Source organism: Plectropomus leopardus, chromosome 15 (genome assembly GCF_026936395.1).
Source record: "Plectropomus leopardus strain MGB_pleo_1.0 chromosome 15, ASM2693639v1, whole genome shotgun sequence".
NCBI classification, from domain to species: domain Eukaryota; kingdom Metazoa; phylum Chordata; class Actinopteri; order Perciformes; family Serranidae; genus Plectropomus; species Plectropomus leopardus.
The window spans coordinates 22,453,122-22,477,344 of NC_142190.1; the positions used below are offsets into that span (position 1 = coordinate 22,453,122).

General features: G+C 39.3%; 1 protein-coding gene across 3 annotated transcripts in view; it reads left to right on the plus strand.

Moving 5' to 3' along the window:
- LOC121952341 (cell adhesion molecule 2) overlaps positions 1 to 24,223 on the plus strand; it is a 262,122-nt gene that overhangs the window by 226,846 nt on the left and 11,053 nt on the right. For 2 of the 3 annotated variants that reach the window (XM_042498955.2, XM_042498956.2), the window contains 4 exons: positions 4,729 to 4,890; positions 5,304 to 5,394; positions 5,502 to 5,680; positions 9,951 to 10,064. In XM_042498955.2, the coding sequence (XP_042354889.1) occupies positions 4,729 to 4,890; positions 5,304 to 5,394; positions 5,502 to 5,680; positions 9,951 to 10,064 (546 nt within the window). The remainder of the gene's footprint in view (positions 1 to 4,728; positions 4,891 to 5,303; positions 5,395 to 5,501; positions 5,681 to 9,950; positions 10,065 to 24,223) is intronic. The other variant, XM_088088351.1, reaches the window with a different exon arrangement.

Below are 24,223 nucleotides of genomic sequence, written 5' to 3' on the forward strand. Positions count from 1 at the left end.
TGACACTACAAATACTAGGCGGTGATGGGGAGGTGGATATTGTGCACTACTGCAGCATAAACGTACTAAAGGCAGAAAGAGAAGCATATTTAAATAGACAGATTTGACTAATTTGTTTGCTGTTCAATCAGCTGATATTTCAATTGACAGCTCTTGACAATGACAGCAAGAAATTTTGAGTAAGCATGCATGCAAGGAGTGAACAGCAGATGGAATGAGAAATAAAATACAGGCCTAAGCATACAGAAGTATAGTCTTCCTGACTGGCTAGAGCTTTGGTTAATATTTGAATTACAACTTTTTTATACACATGCGCTGCCATGGTTTACTTAGCACATCAGCCCAGCGCAGTAGGGATTTGCATCTCTATACAATAACTAGAGAATTGGGAAAAAAAGACAAAAAGAAGGGTAGGGTGACTTTGAAAAAGTATCCCTGCAGAAGAAGGAGAAAGACAAGCTGAACTGATGGAGAGACAAAGAGGCAGAGCGAAGCAGTCTATGAGGACGTGGAATAACTAATAGAAATCTGAGAATGTTTGCAGCTGCTAAAGCATGCCACGATATAAAAAATTTGATGTCCTCTCTCTCCCTCCTCTCTTTCTCACTCTCCTTTGTCTCCCTGCAGTTTCTTTCTTTTTAGAAGAAACCCAGCCATTTTCCCCTCTCTCTTGTTGTCTGGGTGGATGTTGCTAACACTGCAGACCTGTCAGTCATTCATCTCTAGGGGAGGCGGGCTCATTGCCTCAGTTGGGGGGAAGTGACTGAGCGGAATAGTTGATTGGCAGAATCGAGAGGGAGAGGAGACAGTGGGGTGGAATGCTTAGAAAGTGGAGCAGATGAGCGCAGAGGAGAGAAGGATATGGAGCGTAAACAGTCTCTTTAGGACATACAAACAAAGGCGGCCAGCATGAGAGGGAGAGAGAGACACTGTACATACACTGATGCTCTCTTGAATTTGCTATGATGAGAAGAGAAAAAGGGACATGATTTCACAAAGCAGGGTGACACCTGAATGCAGAGATAAGCCTGGACAGCTGAACACAGTATTATATTTTTTTTCTTAATCTTATGAAGAAAACCTTGTAGGAGTGTGGATGAGCAGGTTTGATATGATTTAAAACACTGGCTGCTGGCAGGCATGATGTGAGCAGACCAACCGCCCCCAACAGACTGGTTGAACAGATGTGATTGAAAAGAAAAATGTGTTAAAAATACCTGCTTGGAGGTGGATACGTATAAGCAATTAAGTTACAACTAGTAAAAGCAGATCTTAGTAGTGGTGAGTTGTGAATGTTGGCTCAAGTGTGTAGTCTGGAGGAGGATGGTCATTTGTATTACGTAACACATACTTAACAGTCTAAATTTTGAAGAACATTCATGTCATGTGCGTAGGCTGAGGCCTCATCAAAAAATTGGCATCAACAAGTGTCGTCTGGTACAGTACCTGAACACAGCCACAGTTCTGAAATGATTAAGGTATGTATTTTTACAGAATCACTACATTGGCATTCCCCAAATCCAGAGGGTAATTCTTTGACTTTATATTTCCAGGCTTTTTTTTAAACACAAAAAAACTAGGAACTTGTAAAAAAGCAAGAATTAATGAGGTGTTGGTAGGGATGCAGAACGCATCTCAGTTTAATACTGGACTGTCATTCTGTATGGCGTTGAAAATCTGGTCATCTGGACCGTGCACAGGTCTCCCTGACCAGGTACAGGGTGTCGAGCTCAAGGACAGTTTGATGGGGACAGAGGAAGTCAGCGGTGCAGGATTCAGCGGTGCAAGAGTCACCTCTGCAGCCTTCTTGTTGAAATGGCCTCTCCACCCATGGGTGGATTATGAGACGAGATGGGCCCTTGGCCACAGACATTCAAGACACAGGTTTTGTATTTGTTTAGCCTCTTGTGTTTTTTTGTGTCTTGTATTCATTTCACATCTCCCTGTGGTTTTGTGTCCCTTCACAGCCATTTTATATCTTTTTTTTAAGTCTTTTTGAGTTTCTTCATAAATGTTTTGTGTCTCTTATTGGTCATTTTATGTGTCTTTGTAGTTGTTTTGTGTCTTAAGTAATTGTTTTGGTCTTTTAGTTGTTGTCTGTGGTTGTTTGCAAATCTTCCCAGTCGTTATACATCTCTGTGGTTTGTGTCCATTTGTGGTCATTTTATTTCTCTGCAGTCTTTTTGAGTCTGCATTCACTTTGTAATGGTATTCGTTTACCAGGCATTACTGCTTTCAGGCATGATAATTTATTATGAGTCAATAAGATTTCAAGGACACTAATGCGGTGGTCAAAGATCAGATCATCTTTATCAGACACGTTTGGCCTGTCTAGGGCTGATATCATTGGGGAGGCAAATGAAGCAATAATAATGTGATCAAGGAGCAGGCCAAATTTCAGGACATCATGTAGGTAATTTGAGGAAGCTGGGTTGGAGGTGTTCTCCAATGCCTTGGCAATGACTGGGATGTGGATGGGCAGAGAGAGGTGGATCAGCTGTTTGGTTGGTATAACAAGGCAGGTGTTGCAGGGATAGTTTTGAGAGCAGGTTGTACAGATGGAGAGGACTGTGCATCATGATAGTTTGCAAAAAGGCTGATTGAAGTTATTGCCAAACATCTGATTGGCTCTGGGAGTGTTTTTGTCCCCATGAAGCTGGAAAAAGTTGTCAGGTAGAGGGACTGTGAGGAGAGGTAGAAGCAAAGTGTCTGAAGAGATTTTGACATTGTGTGGGAGCAGTGAAGCCAAGGAAGCCAAAGTCAGAGATGTAAAGTGTTGCCACAGATGGTTATAGTTTCTCAACGTGCAGCCTGTGAGCCAATGATGGCCCTTAGAAACATTTTATGTGGCCCCTGATTGTTACATGAAATGCATATGATATATTTTGTCATCCACAGCCCATTTTAGTACTTTCACTTTCAGTAGCCTACAGTTAATATACTACTCAGCTACTGCATCAAACCTCATCTCCTTCACTGTCAAGTTAGGAATGGCAATTGCATCTCACAAGTGTCACACAAATTATGTTCTGTCATTAATGCTTGTGCTATTAGTTAATTTCGTGTTTGCCATTGGCGATTTCGAAGGACAGTAGACAGCACTTCATTATGGAAGTGAGATGGAAATTATAGTTTGTGTCATGTATATACTTTTCTAGTGCTGCCCATGGTCATATGCTGGCTCCCTAAATTGAAACTTGCCTTCAAAACTTTGAGAACCTCTGGCCTACAATGTAAATATACACATCCCCAACCTGGAGCCAAGGCAGGTGCATTTTGTTAGTGTACTGACAAGAGTTAGACGTGTGCTGCTGAGATGCCAACGCAGCATCCAGAGGGATGATCTGATGATGGGACCTGGACCTTTTTTCTCATTTGATAATTCATTTATTTCATTATTCAGTCTTTTGTGCAAAGGTCTTTTCTGTGCAGAGTTCTTACAGGAATCATGCAGTACATTACATGGACATGAGTGTCAGTTATGAGGCTTATTCCAGTTTTGATCATGTTTGCAATATGATGTTTACAAACAATGCAGAGAAGTCAGGTTATTCATATTCCTGTATCCTAGTTACCAACTGATGCATTCTAGTTGCACATTTACTTGTGATGTTTACAACGACAAGCTGAAACCTGCATTATTGTACATTTACTACCACTTGACAGCTTTACTGCTAATTTCTTCTCTGCCCCAATTGCCAACGCTTATCAGCTCCAACCACATCCACTGTCTCCCTCTCTCTCTTTCTCTCTCTACCACATACTATACATTTAGCTTTTCTCGAAAAGAGCTACGCACCCCTTAAAGCACTGTCCTCCACTTTGACCAATACCTGTTACTACCATTGCTCAGAACATGGGGGGGCCTTGGATGACAGTATGCAGCCTCTTTCATTACCAAATAATGAAAGTCTATTTCTTCATTGCTTCAGAAGTGAGACGCTTCGCTGCCACCTTTGTTTGTGTTTCTGTTATGTCAGCAACTGTGATGAGGTGCATACATGCAGTAGTTTGACGGTTTCCTTTGAAATTTTCCAGCTAGTAATTTCAGGTATCTCATAAACAGCTTACAACTTTATTTGAGTTTCTATGGTTTCTAGGCAGTATGTAATATTTCAAACCTTCATACCTTCCTGAGATTTCAACATGGTAACGTATTCACCAAGTTAGATGTAAAAAACATGCCGTGTGGCCTCCGACTGTTTGCAGTCCTGTAACTTATCCCTCCACCACAAGGTGTCGCAGTGTCTTTCAGCTTAGCTGTCTGTTCCATCAGTAAAGACTGGAGACTGAGCTCTGGTGGTGCATGCTGTACACTAGATACAATGAGACTAATCGAAAGAGGAGTGCCTGTATTTATGACGGTACTGAAAAACATACCTTTGGGATTCCTAAATTATCTGTTATATTGTCACACCATAATACCATCCAAGCCTGATTGGGATATGGTATCTATATGCTTAAACACTTAAACAGGATACTTAAAAAATCGGAACCAGACTATAACCATATAATTTGGATGCACTAAAATGGTCAAAAAAAATGTATGAAGATGTGAAATTTCCATTTAGGTTCTTGTTGCATCGCATGATAGCCCCATGTGGAGACTGATTGTAAAGCAGACCTTTACTAAACAGTTGAACACAGGGCCATCACATTGATGTCCGGCCCTGTCTCCTTGCAAGATAAATGTGCTGCATCTTTGACAGTATGCAACTTTCTTTAAAGGTGCCAAAGAGGTGAATGCAAGTGGGAAGACATTTACAGTACGGAGCTCTCTGCAGCTGCACGTGGACAGAAATGATGATGGAGTGGCCTACACCTGCAGAGTGGACCATGTGGCACTCGCACAGACACCACAGCAGGCCACTGAAGTCCTGGAGGTCCACTGTGAGTGTACACACTGAGACAAGCACACACTCAAACACACACATGGAGTGTCGACAAGGACTGAAGTGAAAAAAGAAAAATACACAAAAGAAGAAGTATATAAGGATGCTCTTATGGCTCCAGAATCCTGTTAACTGGAAAAGAAAATGTAATTTATTGTCCATGAAAATCTCCATGCACTGATTGAATCATAACAATGTTATTGCAAGGACATATCATAAATCACTGTTGTTTTTCATGTAATATTTTATCAAATACTGCCACAGGGTGACATCTTAAATAACTGTACTTTGAAAATTATAGGATTTTGTTTTCGGAATACTCATTTGGATGAACCTTTTTTTTGGCTCAGATAACCATGGAACAGTTAAATGTATTCAATATCTTCACCCTTACTTCTTTGTCTGTCCCAGATGCTCCTCGTGTGGAGATCATCCACTCCCTCGCAGTCCCTCAGGAGGGCCAGTACTTAAAGCTGGAGTGTGTGTCCAAAGGAAACCCTTCGTAAGTCACTCAAATTCAGTCTTAGTTGAAGTCAGCCTTTTATATAATGCTTCAGACAGGGACATGAAGCGTGCCTTGTTTCTCTTTCACATCATCTAACCTATTAGACCAGACCCGGTGATGTGGACAAAGGACGGGGGTGAACTTCCTGACCTGGACAGGATGATTGTAGAGGGGAGGGAGCTCACCTTTACTTCACTCAACAAGACGGACAATGGCACCTACCGCTGCGAAGCCGGAAACCACCTAGGGACCAGCAGTGCTGAATATACACTCTATGTCTATGGTGAGTTTAAAGGAATGATTGTTATGTGAGTAATTGTGTTTCTTATTTGACACACTTTCAGACAAAGGACTTTTAAAAGGAAAAAGAAAACAATGTGATAATGCCTTGGACTCCAATAATATATACTGTATAAAAAAGGTAAACTATGAACATCACAGGCACAAGCACCAAACTCCACAGCAAAAACCAGGATTGTAATACATCCTGATCTTCATACTGTATCAGTGCTAAGAGTGATTAGTGGCGCCATTTCTCACAGGGACAATAAGGGCCTCAGGTAACACAAATGCCACCAACGCCTTTCCTTAAATAAACCTGTGTCCCAGATCCTCTGCACACACACACACACACACACACACACACACACACACATATACTCACACACACCAGGAGGGGAAATGTGTGAGGGAGGCAGAATTTAGTGCTGCGTTGTCAGGAATATCACCAGGAAGGATAAGTAATTCCTAGTAACGCCAGAGGAGGTGGGGGATAAAGGGACTCAGTGTGAGGGAAAACAGATAGCTCATCCTTGCTTCCATTTCTCCATCGCCATTTGTCTCTTGTCATTAAGTAAAAATGCTAAAAAAGAAGCTGAGCAGTGACACATCTATTTTCTAGCTCTGTTTTAGGAACTTTGGTAGTATGTGTGATAAGGGACAAAAAAGGCAGGTGGTTTTTTGGACAGCGAAACCATAGGACTGGAGGCTAAAGAGAATCTCCCTAAGTGGATCAATAAAATATTACATTATTATCATTACATGCACCTAGGGGGGTGTTTCATTTGCTCTCCTCTTTAAAAGCTGTTTTAATCTGATGAACATGAAAGAATAAACCATAGCCGATAGCTATGCTTTGCCAGAGCTAGAGTGATTTCTTGCATGCTCTTGACTGTCCTTGGCAGATGTACAGTAATAACTAGATCTGGAGCTGATGAAGGATGTAACCAAGGTTACCGTCAATAGTTCATGAAGTGCTTTCTGCTGGTCGTAGCCAAGGCCACAGGAACACATGAAAACCTTGATTCAGGGATAATAGAAAAGGGACAATGATTAATAACAATAAAGATAAACATGGACAGACAAGTGCTTTATTAGATCCGTGTACAAAAATAAGGTTATAAATGTCATATAAATATGCTGTCATCTTGTAAATGAAAGGCATTTAATTGGCTTACAGCTTGATATTTGGCTGGCGGTGCTTTTTAATTTCTGCTGAGTGAAATTAAAGTGGGCAAATTCAAGGTAAGGACAAGGTAAAATCCCCAAATTTTACAACACAAACATTACTTTTCCTATTTAGTACGATGCCTTCCCACCAAAATTTTGATTTTATACTCATACACAAAAGCTACTGTGACAAGACAAATGTAAGTATATAAATTTGCCTCAATTGTTTTTATATACAGTGTGAAGATCCTTTCAAAACCATTCAAATGTAGCATTATAGGAGCATTATGATATATCCGTATGTCATTCCTTAAATCTCATATTGACAAAGGTTTCAATTAACCTGTATACTACAACAGCATAAGTGAATTCCTAAAATTCAGTTATGGCTTCAGACCCCTATGAAACATTCTTGGGCTACTGAACAAAAACACACTGATTCTTAGTTTCAGCTGATTATACACTAATTAAAACATAGTAATGAATAATATATTCCATTTCTGCCAATTTATCCTACACACTGGACCTTTGACATTATTTACTGTTACATTACCAAGGTACTGGGTTAAATAATTTATGTCACAAGTGCCACATTTGCATTCAAAGCCACAACACAGGTCAGCACTGATGAGTGATGCATGTCATCTGATATTTCTGATACTTTTTCCTTCAAATTCAAATCTTGTGTGAATGCTGCAGTAAAGCAGAGAGAGATGTGTAGTACACAAGCAGAATTCACATACAGGTAAGCAGGCTGCCTGCCCATGTCTGAATCTGATTACCAGAGTTTATAAAAGGACATTTAGCAGCATATTGATAAGGATCATCCAAGGTGAAAGAAAAATAATGTTATTATCTCTTTTCATAATTTATCAGTGCCCCCAAATAGGCATATCACAGTCTTTTATTACTTAAACCTTAAAAGTTTCATTTTGCACTTCCTCTTCACGCCCCCACTAACCCCTTACCTAATTGCAGTGAATAGTTTGGGGAGGTTTAATGAGTGTCCCGCATGCCATGGTGTCTATGTGCACCTAGCAGTTCCTTCAAATGCCAGCTGAGTGTAGCAACAAGAATAACCAATGCACTTAATGACAGTGATGTTATTAAACTGACAAATTCTACACCACAGAAAAAGGCAGTTGGGTATGGGAGGGTCAAAGAGTGCTATTCATTACCTGTTCTTTTGAAATGGCACCCAGTCTGTTCCTACCCTTCATTAGTAATTAGCACACCTTTTAGCCTTTCACAATTGCCGCCATAATTCTTTGAAAATACCCTTTTAATGGTTCCCCTCCAACAAGGAGACGTTCTCTCTCTACCCTCTTTCCTGAAGACATGCACTTAGCTGCTCAGTGATTCACGGTAAGGCTGAAATGTCACTGAGACACGTAGGACAGTTGGCCCTGAGAAGGAGTACCACAGCCAATTAAAAGCCTCAAGCTCACCATAAAAAGCAGAGTGGCACAGACATAAAAGCCAAGGTGGTAGTGTAACCTCATTAACTTTGTCACACAATGTTTCAGCCTTTTTTTTCCTGTTGCTTCAACATGTGAGAAATACGGCCTTGGATGAAGTACCTTTACCATGATCCTGAAGTGAGTGGTCGAAAACAGAGTGGTGATGATGGCTCGGCCACCCTTTCCTGAAATCATCCTTGCAAACATGGATAATTGGCACAGATCATTTGTCAAATTTCTTTCGTCTTTTGGTGTAGAGAGATTTTCAGTGTTGGGTCTACCATTACAGACATTTTCAAACAATGGCAGATTAAAGGTTAATGCTGTTCTCTTGCTACAGAAATGACCCTCACATTTAAAGACAGCGCAAATCATAACAACGAGGAAAATATATAGAATTGGGACTTAAACGTAATGTGTAAAAATCTGAATATAGCCAGAATCTACTTCTGTATTTTTCTTAATATAGCACATGTTAAATAGTAGAAAAATACATATGAGATGTTCAGCTACTTAACTATGTATTTGTGAATAATTTTAAAGGGACAATACATATTTTTCCTTTTACCTGTAGTGCTATTTATCAGTCTAGATTGTTTTGGTGTAAGTTGCCAGGTGTTGGAGATATTGGCCACAGAGTTGTCTGCATTCTCTCAAATATAATGGAACTGGATGGCCCTCTGCTTATGGTGCTCAAAATGCCCCACCTCCAAAAAAAATTAAAAAATTGAAAAATTGAAAAACTCTACAACAATGTCCCTTTCCAGAAATCTTGATCAGTTACTCGAGAGAATCCACAGACCTTATTTTGGGCAGTTCCATATAGGAACTACTTTAATTCTATAACCACCAACAATATCACTATGAAATGGAAGCATTCATCTACTCATGAACAAGATGCTTGTGCCCATAACAGCGCAAGATGTAATTCTTAATGGTGTCCTCCTTAGCTGAGCTGTAATGTTAACTAGCAGTAGATGCATGCTTCCTTCTGCATGGTGAACCTAACCAACATAACTTTAAGTAAGTATGTAACATTGTTCGTTGGACACAAATTATTAGATTACACACAACTGTTGTATGTGCGTTTTTGTAAATTATCATACAAACTGTTGTATGATTGATACTGGAAAGAGACACTGCTGTTGAGTTTTCCAAATGTTATATTTTTTTGTTTGTTTGTTTTATTGTTTGCACTTTTAGCACCATAAGCTGAGGTCCTTCTAGTTCCATTCTATTAGAGAAAGAGCAGACATCTTTATGGTCAACAACTGGCAACTCACACCAAAAATAAGTATTGATAGATAGAACTACAGGTAAGAAGGGAAAAAAAACATTTTCAATTTTGGAGCCCCTTTAAGTCAAAAAAGGCCACAAAAAAGGATTGGCAATTGAATTGTTGCAAATTGTGTTGTGCATCACTTACACACAACAGTAAGTCACTGGTGTGTGATTACAACAATCTTATTTTGAGTTGTCATAATTTTGCCTTTTTATGTTTCCCATCACTATATAATTTTTTGACAGGGTTTGTGTTGTGCATTTTATAGTATCTAACTGTCCCCATGTGAATTCATTTGTTGTTGTTGTTGTTGTTGTTGTTGTATTGTTTTTGTATATGTGTTTGTCTGTGCCCTTTACCAGACGTCCCCACAACCCTGCCTCCATCCACCACTCCCCCCCTACATCCCATCCCTCCAGATCCTACCGCTCTATTAGGCACCCACGTCTCAGACCCCACAGTCACTGGCAACAGAGGTACAGTACCACCCCATACATCTCCACAGCCCCCTCAGCATGCTGCTATATATTCCCACTGCTCTCTTACTTTCATGTCTCCTCTGCCTATTACGTCTCTCTCAGCTATTTTACCATCTCAGGTGTCAGTGTTTCTGCCTCACTTGGACACACTGTGACATGGAGACACTGAGAATTGGAAAATATCTGATGATAGACGTGCTTCCTGGGACATATTCTTTCCTATCCACCCTTCTTTTTTTACCCCTTTAGGACTGTAAACAAAAACTAAGTCTTGTTTTGATAGACAGTGACTAGCTTGTCCATTGAAAGGTATCTGTTTTGTATTTTTACATTACAGACATTATTCAGATTTTTTAAGTTTTGAAGACACCCCTAGTCATTGTATTCAAAAAGAGTCCAGCTCTTCAAATACCCCATCCACTATCCCCCTGGCATTTCAAAGACTTCAGTACTTCTGTGCCCTGAAACCTCAAAGAAGCAAATGTCATGTCCAACTGAAAATGTCTGGCCACTGGAGATGTCTCATCATGACTCCTAATGCTGTGTTGAAGCTCAGAGAATTCTGACTTGAAGAGCTCTTTTTCAGAGAGTTAACACAATAGCCACCACTTGGACATCTTACTGCCAGTCGGTGTTCGAGGAGAATCTATTTCTAAAGAGCAGGAATGCTGTTTATATCAACCTTGAGGCATTATATTATAAAGTATGAATAAATAGATGTCATCAAGAAATGCTGGGGAGGCATTAATGCTGAGGTTTTCACAAATTTCAAGCATCATTCCTGCGGAGGCTGACAGCATGCAGAAAGTTATGGTTATGGATTTAAACTTATCATCACTAATGTGCAGTATATATTATATAATCTCCATCCTGCAGCACTAATGCCAGCCACACAAAGCATTTTTGGACGTCAAAACTCCCATAATAGCGTTAATGTCACACCAAATCTTGTCGGATTTCTTAGCCGACAAACCTGACAACATGGGCAAACAATGTGGTGTGGTGGGCTGGTGTGCTGGCAAACAGATTGGAGGCAAATGAGGATGTTGGTTCTGTGGTTGAATATGTGGAACATGGAGGATTTACCAGCATCACACAATTTACCTCTGGAGGAATATTTCCCACATCTTGGGCAAGGTTGGGTACATGGTATTTGAGTGGGCCATTGTGCAGGCGACTGCTCCCGGTTGTAGCCGGAAGGTCACTAGTGTCTGTCACGGCAGAAACCCAAGAACCCACTGGTAATCTCTGTAAAGATGTGCTCACCAGGGGAAAAATCTTGCTAACCTGAGTAATAAATGAACTATTTGAGGAACTAGAGAGTGCTATTGACACAGTGGAGGCAGAGTTGAAAGACCCGTCCTTCTGGTATAGGTCACTGAGGTGGTCAAAAATCCCCGAAGTGATGAAGTGCCAGATGGATAAAATTTACCCTGAGGTGAGGAAATATTTGAATACTGTTTTGCTGTCTTCAGTGAAATGTCCTTTCAATGTTGCATGGAAGTTTGGGCCATAGCCTATGGACTAACAGATGGGTGAAGTTAGTAGGTCCCATTCTTTTAAAAACAGGACAAGTGTTCTGGGGTATACACTGCTTGCAGTCCCAGTGAAGATTGTGACAGTGTGCAAGAAAGAAGACCCAGATTCAGGAGGAGCAATGCAGATTTTATTGTGGTTGTTGACCAATAAATTAGCTCTTTGCAAGGACTCTGAAGAGTCCATGGGAGGTTGTACATCATGTATGGACACACATAGGCTTCTATAAGTCTTATGACCATTTCTCCTTTGTTGGTGATTGTGGGCTGGTACCATTGGAATATACAGTGAGTGCTTCGGCCTTTGCTACAAGTACTCTAGTCTTGTAGTTGGAGTACCATCTGTGGCTAATGCCAATAATGCTGCTCTGTTGTCCTATTTTTATGCTGCTTTCGATTTAGTAGTCTGTCTTGGTTCAAACCATCCTTCATAATAACTAATTTGAGTGGTCAAATGGCTGACATGATTCCCCTTTGCAGAGTGTATGTTCGCATTAAAAAGAGTCAGCTGAGTTCATTCAATCGATAAGCTGATCAAGACGTGACCCTCTGAGCCAACTGAGCTGGCTCTGCATTTAAAGGAGCCATTTCAGATGGTTTGGGCATCTGACCAATATGGCCACAGGAATGCACTCTATGGAGGCTTTCTAGCACATCCAACTAGGAGGAGACCTTGGGGCAGCAGAACGTGCCGAAGGGGTTACATATCACACCTGGCTGGTGAGAGCCTGAGGATCCTTTAGGTAGGGCTGGAGGACATTGTTGGGGAAAGGGCTGGTTTGGTATCACTGTGACCCAGACAAGATGAAGTGGATATCAAAAGACACTGGGAAGACATAGTTCCTCTAGTGTATTAACCTTAATCTCCAAAGGATTTCTGTATAATACAAAAAAAATTCAGGGTAAATGTACAGATCATGTGATCTTACATCTTTCATCTTCAGGTTTACCTTCATAATCCAGAGTCAACAGAGTTAGGTTTTCTATGTTTGACTCAATTTTAACTTTTTTTTAGAGAAAAATATCCAGATTATTTTCACTACATTTAAAATCTTTGAACCCATCAGCTTTAAGTATTACAACTTAGCGTTTGGAGGCAATGTCAAATGTTTAAGGGGTTCCAATGGAGCCAGTGAATACTTTGGCATTGGATATCCAAGCCAAGATGTCCTCCTCTCTGTGTCGGTCATTGTTTTAACTTCAGTTAGCAACCTGACACACAGTGAGACAAAGAGTTAGGTCCAGGCAACATTTCAGCTAATCAGCACTTCTAATTATATAAAATTGTATTGTCCTTAAAAAAATAAAAATAAAAATTTAGTACAGTGTGTTCCAATTCTTTTGCTCTCCACATGGACTGTTTACCTGCATGCCACCAAAACCCGCTGAAATTAGTTCAAAACTAATGGGACTACAAACGAAAACCAGAATGCTGCAATACCAAAATCTTCGACACTCTGCCTGCAGATTCTCTATTCAAGCACTCATGTGACCAAGTCACGAATTCCCATAGAACAATTCGTATATCATATAGAATGCACCCACAACAGTTCATATGATATTATACAAATTAGCACCCCACTAATGACATTACATCCTTAAAGTACAGTTCTGTAGTTAACCTACAGTTACAGAGGTTACATTTAGGCAAAAAATAGAAACATGGTTGAGTGTCTTTGGGTTTAGGCAAGTAGTCACTTTGTATAGGTTTAGAGAAAAAAAGCATGGTGAGTACATATCTCACTCAAAGTGCACTTATAGTTCCGAACATGCGATCCCTGGGTGAAAGTCTGGTGATTTGAGATCGATTCACCAATCTAACCTGCCTCCCCATTGCTTGGGCTCACTTCCCTGTTAACTCCCATCAGTGCTTTGGTAACACAGTCCTTCAAAGTACAAATGATGTCAAAAGTACATTGGATGCATTCATTTTTCCAAGGAAAACATACCAACCATTATTGAGAGCAACTATAGTGGACCAAGTAATACATACACAAAGGTTTTACAGCTGGGCGAAAATCTAATAAAAAAAAGTTAAAACTTAGTCGAATTGCAGTTCGTCTGATGATTCTGTCTCATTGCACACTGCAACCTATCAGCAGTAACGCTGACATGGCACCATGTCTGCTATAGTAGAGTGATATGTCAATCAAAATTTTTGAGTGACATGTCAATTTAAAAATAATGTGCTGTGTTACGCTGTATGCAAAAGAGCTTGCTCAATCATATATCATTTTAATCATGTTTTCTAAAAGTTGTTATAAGTATGTGACAAGATTATTGTGTCAAATTTAGCACATAAAGTGATTACTTTATGTCTTTTTCTCTACAGTGCTCTCGCACAGCTGAATTCATTTTCATTTATTGACCATTTTCTGTCGATGTAACAGAGTTTACCTTCTGTCTTGTCTCTGCTTTTTTGCTCCCTCTCAATTTCATGGTGCTCCACAGTCACATTCACTCAGAATAATTTCCCTTCATCACCGCTGCTTTCTCTAAATTACCATCTTTAAAGTCCTTCAGGATTCTTGACTCCCCCCTCTACCTTTCCTCCGCTGCTTTGCTTTATATCGCAGCTTTTGTTTCACTCTTCTCTCACCCGCTGCTTCTCTTCTACCCTCACATCTCTCTGAAGACCCTTTTAGATAACAGGCTTCCACACGTTGTTGGATATTCCTCATCAGCATGTCTCAATTCTTCTCTGATGTCTGTTTGTGTAGTGCGGAGACACAAGAGAAGCTGAGCCTCTTAGTGTATCTTCAGGGAATCTAAATATCAGACTCCTTCACTGCGTCCCCAGTCACAGGATACTACACTATCTGCTTTCATGTGTCTACTTGATTTATTACCAGGTCTTTTCACGGGCCCTGGATGAAAGCAAACAACTGTGGAGCTGTACCAGCTCCATGATGTTTTGTCTTTTTAATAAAGTTGTCTTCGTGTGGAGATGAAACACACACTTTAGGTTCAGCACTACAGCCTTAATGCAGATATTAGCATGTTATATAACTGATAGGCTCAGTTGCACCTTTCTCTGTTCTGCCATTTTTCTTATACCAGTCTTATCTTTTCTCTCTTGGCCTCGTCAGCACATTGGATTTTTTCCAGAGAGCACAAGAGTACCATAAATAAGGGTGAGGCTTCTTCCGCAAAAAAATGTTTGGACAGAGAAGCTGTTGGTGGTGAATTTAAGTGATTAATTAATTGAAAAGATAAAATCAAAAAGCATACCTACAGAATCCTGTCAGAAGTGTTTTCTATATGCCCAGTGAATTAGTATGATGATGATTGATGAACAGCCTAAAAATCGCCATTTTCCAATGGAGCCCCATCAACTCCCTATAATTATTAATCGAATCAAAATAAATGAATAAACAAAAATCTGGAAAGTAATCATGGTATTTTGGAAAACCAAAATGGCTTGTACATATCGGACTTGTAACATGTAGCAGAAGTCGCATAATGAGTGTTGCTTTGTGTTCATAGTAATCCAATTGCAGTGTGTGACCTAAAAAATATCCCTGTTACTATGGCAGCCATTAGTATAGGCAATTTTAGATTACAGTATGACAAATTCCCCATGTCAGTGTACAAACAGAGTCAACTGAATGATTTTAATGGTGTAATTAATTTACAGTACGTGTTTTGTGTGGTTGCAGCCACCTGAGTGATTTCCTCCACTACCTTACATAAACAGCTTAAGTAACTGGAACCTTTAGTTGAATTCATTTGGGGTATTTAAATCATGACGAATATTTCTTTGCCATCATTACACTAAATCAGTTGGGAATACAGTGAATCATGTGTGAGTCTTATTTAATTAATATTCTAAGTAGTGAGGTCTTTTCGGCTTTGATCTTAATAAGCCCTGTCTGGGACCACGGCAACCACAGGCCAATGGGAAAGCAAAGTGATGTTGCTGGACTACATATTCTCTACAATAGAAACATCAGACCCTATTGTTGGGTCCCGGGGGGAAAAAAGAGTTTTAACAAATTGAATGTTAAATGACTTCAGAATAAAGTAATCTTAATCTTATCTTTTTTATCCATAAAGAACCTGTCTGATTCTACAAAACATTGAGGCCCAGTTGCAATAAGCGCTGGTTGCTCCTGCCTTTCACACATTTTCAGATATGCCAAAAATAACCTTTAAATCACGAACAAGATATCAGCCCACACATTCCAAAAGTGAGACAGAAACTGTGTTTGCATGACTGAAAATGACTTTTCTCTTTGTACATAGCAATGAGTTGTTCTTCCCCCTGTATTATATAGAAATAGGATCTAAAATTTTTTTACAAAACGTGTTTCTAAGATATGAAATGTGACCTGTGTGGTTTTATAATAACAGCTTTTTTATGTCTACTTTTGCTGACTTAGTGACAGTATGAGTTTTAGTGGCCAATACAATAATGTACTAGTTAATTGAAGCATTTATTCACCCTTGCAGGAATATTAGTGAATAAATATTTCATACTGTAGACTCAGTGGCTCTAATGGGAAATGTAAATTTGACAGTAACCCATGCATTTAGTTCTAACTGTTGTCGACCTTTGGAGCGTAGCTGGTGTAAAGGTATGCAAGAGATTCCTCTGTTTTTCATCCGGACTGTATAATGCCAGGACTGATGCATAACTGCAGTCCGTGTTTCACTTTATTAATGAAGTGCTGGCAGGTATGCCCAACACACACACACTGCTTCAATGGCCCAGCCAGCCTTAATGGCTATAATAACTCTTTCGCTAAGTATCAGAGGTCTATGCAATGTCATCAAATCCCCCCCCACCCCCTTCCACACACATACACGTTCTCTGCCCTCACCACCACTGAGTTCTGTAAAATTTGCCAAATGCTTTTTCATGGCTTGCAAATTAGCTTTGACCTTGCGAAGCTGAAAGGTTGAATCCTGCACAAGGGTTTCTTTGGTGTTTAAAATATTTACTATTCACTTCTCATAATCAGCATTCGTGTGGCCAACCCCAGCCCCTGTAGCCTGATATTGCCGCAGCAAAAGGGCCCACTGCAGAGAAGACAGCAATTATTCATGCCTAGTGTCTCTGCCTGTGGAGAGGACAGAGAAACTAAAATAATACCCATCTACCTCCTTGCAGAGTAAAAGTTCTCTTTTCTTTGCTTCATTAGTTGTTCTCCAAGAGGAACAGGGGAAGGAAGCAAAGAAATGCACCAACAACCTTGAGACTCTTTATCAAAGTGTATACCATAACATGGAAGATATTGCTTAATTGTCTTAAATTGATACCAGAAACGTGAGGTTTCCAGCTTACAGTGGAGGTTACCATGATAATCTGTAACCATCCGAGTTTTTATGGTTGGTACTCTGAAGCAAAATACAAAGGATCTTTTCTGTCTTGAAATAACACATACTAGAGGAGAATTCAAGAGCAGAGGCAAGGTATTGGTCAAGGTTCAAAAGTCAGGATTAGTTTAAGATTTCTTACTTTTCAAGTGAGCGCTGGCCAAAAAGCCACATATGAATAGTAAGACATTAAAACGGGACCACTCTTACCCAGTGTGATTCCTGAGCAGTCTATGCTGAGACTGCTCAAACAGCAACCTACTAATCTTACATTAGCTGCCTGTTTTAGGCAACAGGAATAACTTCACAGGAAGATTTTCTTTTCTATATTTTTGAAAATCAAACTTCTGCCATAATCATGCAAAATCATTTGACCTCTGAAGATATTTTCATTTAAGAGTTCAAAGAAGTGGTAGGGAAACACATGTCCTTTGTGAATTGTGATTTTGTACAGAAGCATTTCTATTACCAAAGTAAAAAAAATATCTTTAAACTGTTTATTTGTCTCAGGCAGAGGTGCTTTCTAAATAAGTTGAAGTGGAGGAAACTGTTGGCAATTATTTATTTAAGTGTTTCTGATCCAGAGTGCTTGATTGCTGTGGTAAATCATCTAATTTCTAAAAATCAACATTAATAATGCACTTAATCCATTTCTTCAAATACTTTTAGGAGATTAGCATACATATCAAAAACTTTTGTGCATTTTTGTGCTAAACAAAGCATTTGTTTAGCTCTTTATTTCGTCAGACAACCCTACAAGTCTCCTAGTAATTACATCTGTGTGTTAGTAAACTGCTTCTGTAATACGTTGTTGTGGTAATGTAATTGCTGCTTGGATTATGTTCAGAGACAATGTTTCTTTTAGGTAACAACCTATTGGCTCAAGTACCTAGTAGGCTTTGCAAGGAGATGGTTGCGGGAGATAGCGGGTGTTTGTGCCATATTCACAAACATTCTAAGAATATTCCCAGCTCTTAACTTAGCCTAAAAATGTCTGTGAAGGCTTTCTAGTTTAGGAAAGATTTGGGAAAAATCTCAGAGCAACTCTGAGCAAGGAAGGGACAGAGAGTTTGACCTGAGTGAGGAGGTGTGGATGACCCTGTTGCAAGGTATGACACATTCTTTTGACAGATGTGATTTGTTTTCACAGACATGCCCTTTAGTGAGCCTTTAGTGTGGACACCCAACAGAAATGATATAAAGTGCAACACAATATGAGACTATGAAAGCACTTTTTTGTGTTATCATTCTGCGGCACTGTTGTATTTTTCCAGTTGCAAATATTTTAGTGTTGTGATCATTTTGTTTCTGCATTATACCATTATTGCCTTGAGTGGGGGATGTGACTGCTTTTTGAATAACTTTTATTTTTACCAGGACATTTTCTTGACTTTTAGGATAAATTCTTAAAAAACATCAGAATTATAAGAATTTTCTTAAAATACTGTCACTAGGGGCAACTCTTTGTACTAGGAGGTTCTGTGAATATGACCCCGGACCTCTATCATAGATTTAGCGAAAAAACACTTTGTGATAAGATAGTGATTTTAGGTAGTTTAAAAGAGTTAGGGTTAGAGGTTAAGAGTTAGGCTACAGTCACTACAAATGGATACTGTATTGCAAGATGCCTGTATACGGGGAAATAAATGTTCACTGACAACTGAAATTTGTTGTCAGTGAACATTTTGCTAATATTGTCAGTATCCCCATTTTAGCAGCTTGCCAGGTATATTCATTAGCAACATTTCCTCATTATGCTTATAGAAAATGAAATTTGTTCTGCATTATGTTACCTTCAAAATACATTTGCTGTCTCACATAAGTTGCATATGAGCAAATTTTTTAGGAGATGAGGCTGAGTCAGAATGTGTTTTTAGTTCTCATTCAGGTCAGATAGGAACAGAAGATGCTACAAAACACATACACATTTAATAAAGGGGGGGGGGGGAATAGAAATCTGTAGCTCATAAGAAAACTAGCAGCACAGAACAAATTAAGTAAAGGTGATGAAACAGATTACTCAAACTGCTTTAATAACACGCTTTTCAATTTTAGATAGACTGTTGAAATTTCAGCGACTCCTGTATTTTCACTGTTACAAATGATTGGTGTATTGAAAGGGCAGGTTGCACTCCACAGGTGATGTTTTATGTCTTTAACCCCACTTTCACCTATCCGAGCTGCTTCAGACTGAGGACAAACCTTTTGTGAAGATTCAATTAAGAAGGGGACAGTTTTCATTCCTTGGAGGGATCCGTAACTGCTTTATTCCACTGCTATTGATCTTGTTTCAAATGGAGGGAACAGGTTAGACCATATGATGAGCAGAAGACATATATTCTTAAGGGCAAGTGTTCAGGTCAGCTGGTTGGTTCATGTGTTTAAACCAGAAAGGTGAGGTTGGGGTTGCAGCATCCCCGAGGGGGTTAAATGGTTAAATATTGAACAGTACTGATCATCTTCTCTCCATTTTCTCTTCCACTCTCCACCCTTTCCACCATAAAGCTGAGGAGCATGGGAGAAATTAAAACATAATGCAAAGGTCTTTCCACTTATTGCTGGGCAATTATTATTGATGGTCTGTCACATTAACTCGCTTTGGGGAAGAATTATGGCAACAATTTGGAACAAAGTGTAGAAAGGAAAAAGAGAAATCATTAGATCCGGGGGCTAGTGTTATGAATTACATGTAATAGCCCTTCTATTCATTAAATCTCAATGGCAGGGGACACTTTCAGCAATCTTCAAGAGGCACTCACATGCACACACACATGCATGCACACACACAGTTGAGGTAGTCTAATTTTCATTTGTTGACATGAAGTTTTATTTGGTCCTTTATTCATTTTTCTCTGCTTGTCTCCTTTGGGTGTTGGGCGCATGGTGGCAACTTGCTTTCTCAAATATCACTCATTTCTGTGCGGGCCACTGTTTCTGCTGGTCTTGTTGTAGTACATGATTTAATCCTTCCAAACTAACCAGCTATATAATGTTTATGTATCTGAAAAGCAGAAGCAATATATTCATGATTAAAGGGTAAGTTCAGTATTTTTTAACGCCACATTTTTATGTCTAAGTAACTAATGGGAACAACATTTTTTGGTTCAATAGTGAGTGAGAGCACTGCTAACAAAAGCCTCGTAACAGGCTACAATGTAACCATTCAGGGCATGTATGCTCCATAAATTTACACCCATTAAAAGTGCTTTTTTGGCACTGACATTTTCAAATAACTTTTCTAATGATCTGACAATATTATGGAAAACATCATTGGAGAGACAGACATATTTGTTAAAGATTAGGATCCTTTTGCTTAACAGAAACAGCCCCAAAATTGCTACTGCAAAACCTACCCGACTCCATGTAAATAAACTGTTATTTTATCATGTAAAAAAAATGCTGGCTCAATACATACTTTAATTACTTTTTATTAAAATGGCGTCTGTTTGAATTGGCGATCTTTTGGATCTGTTTCTGGTTAAACAAAAAGGTTGCTACTCGTTACCAAAAAAGTCCTTTCCATAAATTGTGAGACACTTAGAATAATAATTTGTATCTGTCAGTGGCAAAAATAAGCACATTCAGTGGATGTAAATTAATGTGCGAACATGCCCCAAGTGGTTACACTGTAGCCTGTTTTGCCTTTGCTGGACAAATTTTTTAAAAATGTTCTCGTTACTGACTTGGGTAAAACGTAATGCCTGCGCATGCCACAATTTTGTTGAAGACAATGTTTCGATCCTATGTGGATCTTCGTCAGGCCTGAATGTTTTTAAACATTTGACCTGACAAAAATCCAAGTAGGATCGAAATGTTGTCTTCAATAAACTTGTGGCATGTAGTAAGTGTGCAGAAGGTACCCTTTTCCTCATATACACTGTTTTTTGATAGCACTGCACCTATGGGAAGTGTGTATAACTACTCTCTTTCAGAGGCGGCCCCGAGATCACCTGCTAAAGTGTACACCCCATATGCTGAGGCCTTTGCAGTGGCCCTTTGCTGCATGTCATTCCCCCTCTCTTGCCCACATCTGTTCTTTTAAAAAAAAGGGAAAATCCCAATAACATTATCTTTAAAAAAACCCAAAAAACTACCCTCTCTCAACCCGTTACTCAATTAGACACAAAAACATGGGAAAGGATTGAAAAATATTATACTTATAATATTATACTATACCCTTTAAGTTAACCCAGTTGTTACATTGATATCTTCTCATTGCCTCTTTCTTTGTTGTGTTTAATGGCTGTTTTGAGGTTATGGATATTGATGAACATAGCGCTGCTTTGATGGATTGATTATTGCATGCAGCTTAATGAATTCACATGATTAATTATCTTGCTTTGCTTATAACTTCATGCTGTTACCCTGCTGACCACAATTTCTTTTTATTCTGAGAAGAGAGAAGGAGGTTGTTGAATATTCAAGATAGTGTCCAAGTCCACGTGTGGGCTTTATTGAATGATTAGCAGAAGTAATTTGTTTTCAGAATCTAATTAATCCACTCTGACCCAGCAAGCAATAATGTGCAGCACACACAAACACACACACACACACACATGTCTCGATAACGTCTGCTCTTTTCTGTCTTTCCGACACTCTCTCTCTTTCTCATGCATGGGTGCATGCATTCAGAAGTGTGTGCACATGTGTCTTTCGGCCCTCCACTACAGCCTCCAGGGACTCTTTCATCTTGGCAGTAGAGCCAGCATTAGATGCAGATTGGTGAATTTCTAGCTTCAGCTGAAAAAGTTGGGCATAATTGACTCATCGAACAAGTGATGTCTGCAGGCACTTTTCACCACTTTCTCCCCTTTACTTTCTCTCTGCTTGCAGGCACTCTTTCTTCTGTGTCTCTAACTTTAACCATCACTGCAGCAGAATTGATGTGGAGTAATGTGTGTCTCTTCATGTTTCACATTTAATGATGTAATGTGCAGCCATTTGATGCGAGGCGTTAAAGTTTTATTTATTTGGCTTCTTATTTTTGATCATTGGTAATCAGGCTGCATCATATGTAGGAGTCACTATCTGGTAAAGAAATGTCATATTAATTGCAAAGCGCTACAAAATAAGAAGGATGTGCTCACACACACACACACACACACTCAAAGATTCCCTGACCCACACCACAGACACAAGGACACTGCAGCTCTATAAGCCCATGCTTAAGCCAGCTGCTTCTTTATTGATCTGAGCAACTGAAACCATTGCTTCACAGAGCTATATCTCGCTAAGATAGAGAGACGAAAAAGTGTAATTCAAAGGAAGAAGGAAAAAGAGATGCCTGTAGGGGATGAATTTTAATATTAACAAATTTAATACCAAGGGGGGAACGAGAGAGAGAGAGAGTTGTATGTTAAGCTACAATATGCAAAGGCCATTGAGTTGCATGCTGATATGATTCAAGGACGCTGTGTCTGATCAGTTGAGATTGTTAATTTAAAAGATGACTTTAGATGAAAGGCAGTGGCAGGCCCCAGAGATGCTGTAACAATACTTTATAGAATGGCAAACATCTCCTGTGAAGTTCTGCAGACATTCACAGCGAATATGGTGTTTGAAGAATGAGACGAGGACACATGTTACATATAGACATACAGAAAGTTGCCAGTTTAACAAGCAAACTCTGGCCTGTTTGTTATCTGTTGATTTGGCAAAGCAATAGTTGCACTCTAAATAAGTTTAAACTGGCTTAGTGCTGGATACATACTGCACCCGCCAGTTTTTAGTGTTAAAAGTTGTGTAGACTTTGCTAAACCTGATACATTGTAGCAGAAGTACTGCAGTAGTTGTTAGGAAACAAAAATGTTTAATGTCATCATTTTGTAATCTCGTAATTCTGATTATAAGAAGCTGTTTATTTGTCTCTGTTCCTTAATATAGCCGAAGAGTAACTGTACATTTATGTGTACACACATAAAAAGTCCTGTAAGCAAGGTTAGAACTTGCATTATTTTGGCCATGCCCACCTTTGCACGAAATACAGCTTAATTTTTGATTCTTCACAAAGAAGTTAATAATGCACACTCTGACGTCTCAAGCCAAAAACTCTGTTGTTCTGTCCACATGTCAACACTGAAAACAGAGTTTCTGAAAATCTTCAACCTGAAGAGAGTTTTGGTTTGGTTAGTTTGCTTTAATCCACTTCTGTGACAAAAGACTAAAACACATTTTTAAAAAAGTAATATTTACAAAAATACCCTTGTCCATGAGGACTAGGATTCCGAAAATCTGACATATGTGCTTCTTTTTTCTTTATATCATCTGCAGCTAATTAAAATAACCAAGTTAAACCTTTTGGCCACTTTGGTCAGCTTCCCCTTTTAGATATTTAATCAATTTCCTATTCACATTTATGTGCAGGGATAAAGGAATCACACTTGATGTATGATTTTGGTAAGGTGAGATCGGGCTGGTAAAATGGAATGGTCGGGAGGCTTTTCTTGTAGGCCTTTTCAGTCCTTGATGGGATATTTGAGCTTTCACTTAAAATAATAATGGGCCTTTGCACATAATTCACATCTGTATACTACCTCTTACCAACCAGCCAATCTAGGACGAACAATTGTTCTGAAAGTTTGAAGTAAGAGCTCACATGCTTTTATTTTGATGTGCAGCATGCTCCACATTCCTTTCAGAAATATAATTATATGTCATTCAGTATGATAACATAATATGACTCTAAATCATATTGTTTCCATTTCCAACCTTCACACATCCTCTGGAGAGCCCACACACTATTACTACTACATTTCTTTTCGTGGTAACCCCATAAGGAGCCAGTATCAGTGGAACAGATCAGATGAGGAGTTAGTGGGGCCGTTTAAGAGCAACACTTTTGGTTCAGTCTGGCCAGGCACTGGCTCACAGAAGCCCTGAACCCCTTTAATTTATTAAACAAGCCCAACTCACAAGGCTAGGCGACAAGGAGAGTGTTATAAATATTAAAAGAGGAGTTTGCTCGGCCGCACTCTCATATTAAATTGCACAGAGAAGTATGTATGTGCCCTTATTAAAAGATAATGTGTTCTGGAGCCATAAAAATGTATAACCCTCCCCTCTAGATCCCTCTTCTCCTTGTCTTCTTTCCCTTTCCGTCTTGCTCCAACCAAAATTTCAGCCTTTTCCTGTCCATCAATCTCAAGTTTTTTCATTTCCTTTCTCTCTGTGTCTTCATACACCCTCGCTGTATTTTTATCCTTCCGTGAGCAGCAGTGGACTAGAACAGAATACATAACATTGCAATAGATGAACCATGTTTTGACAGCATTGGCATGGAAAGTATTTACAAGTTGTGATGAA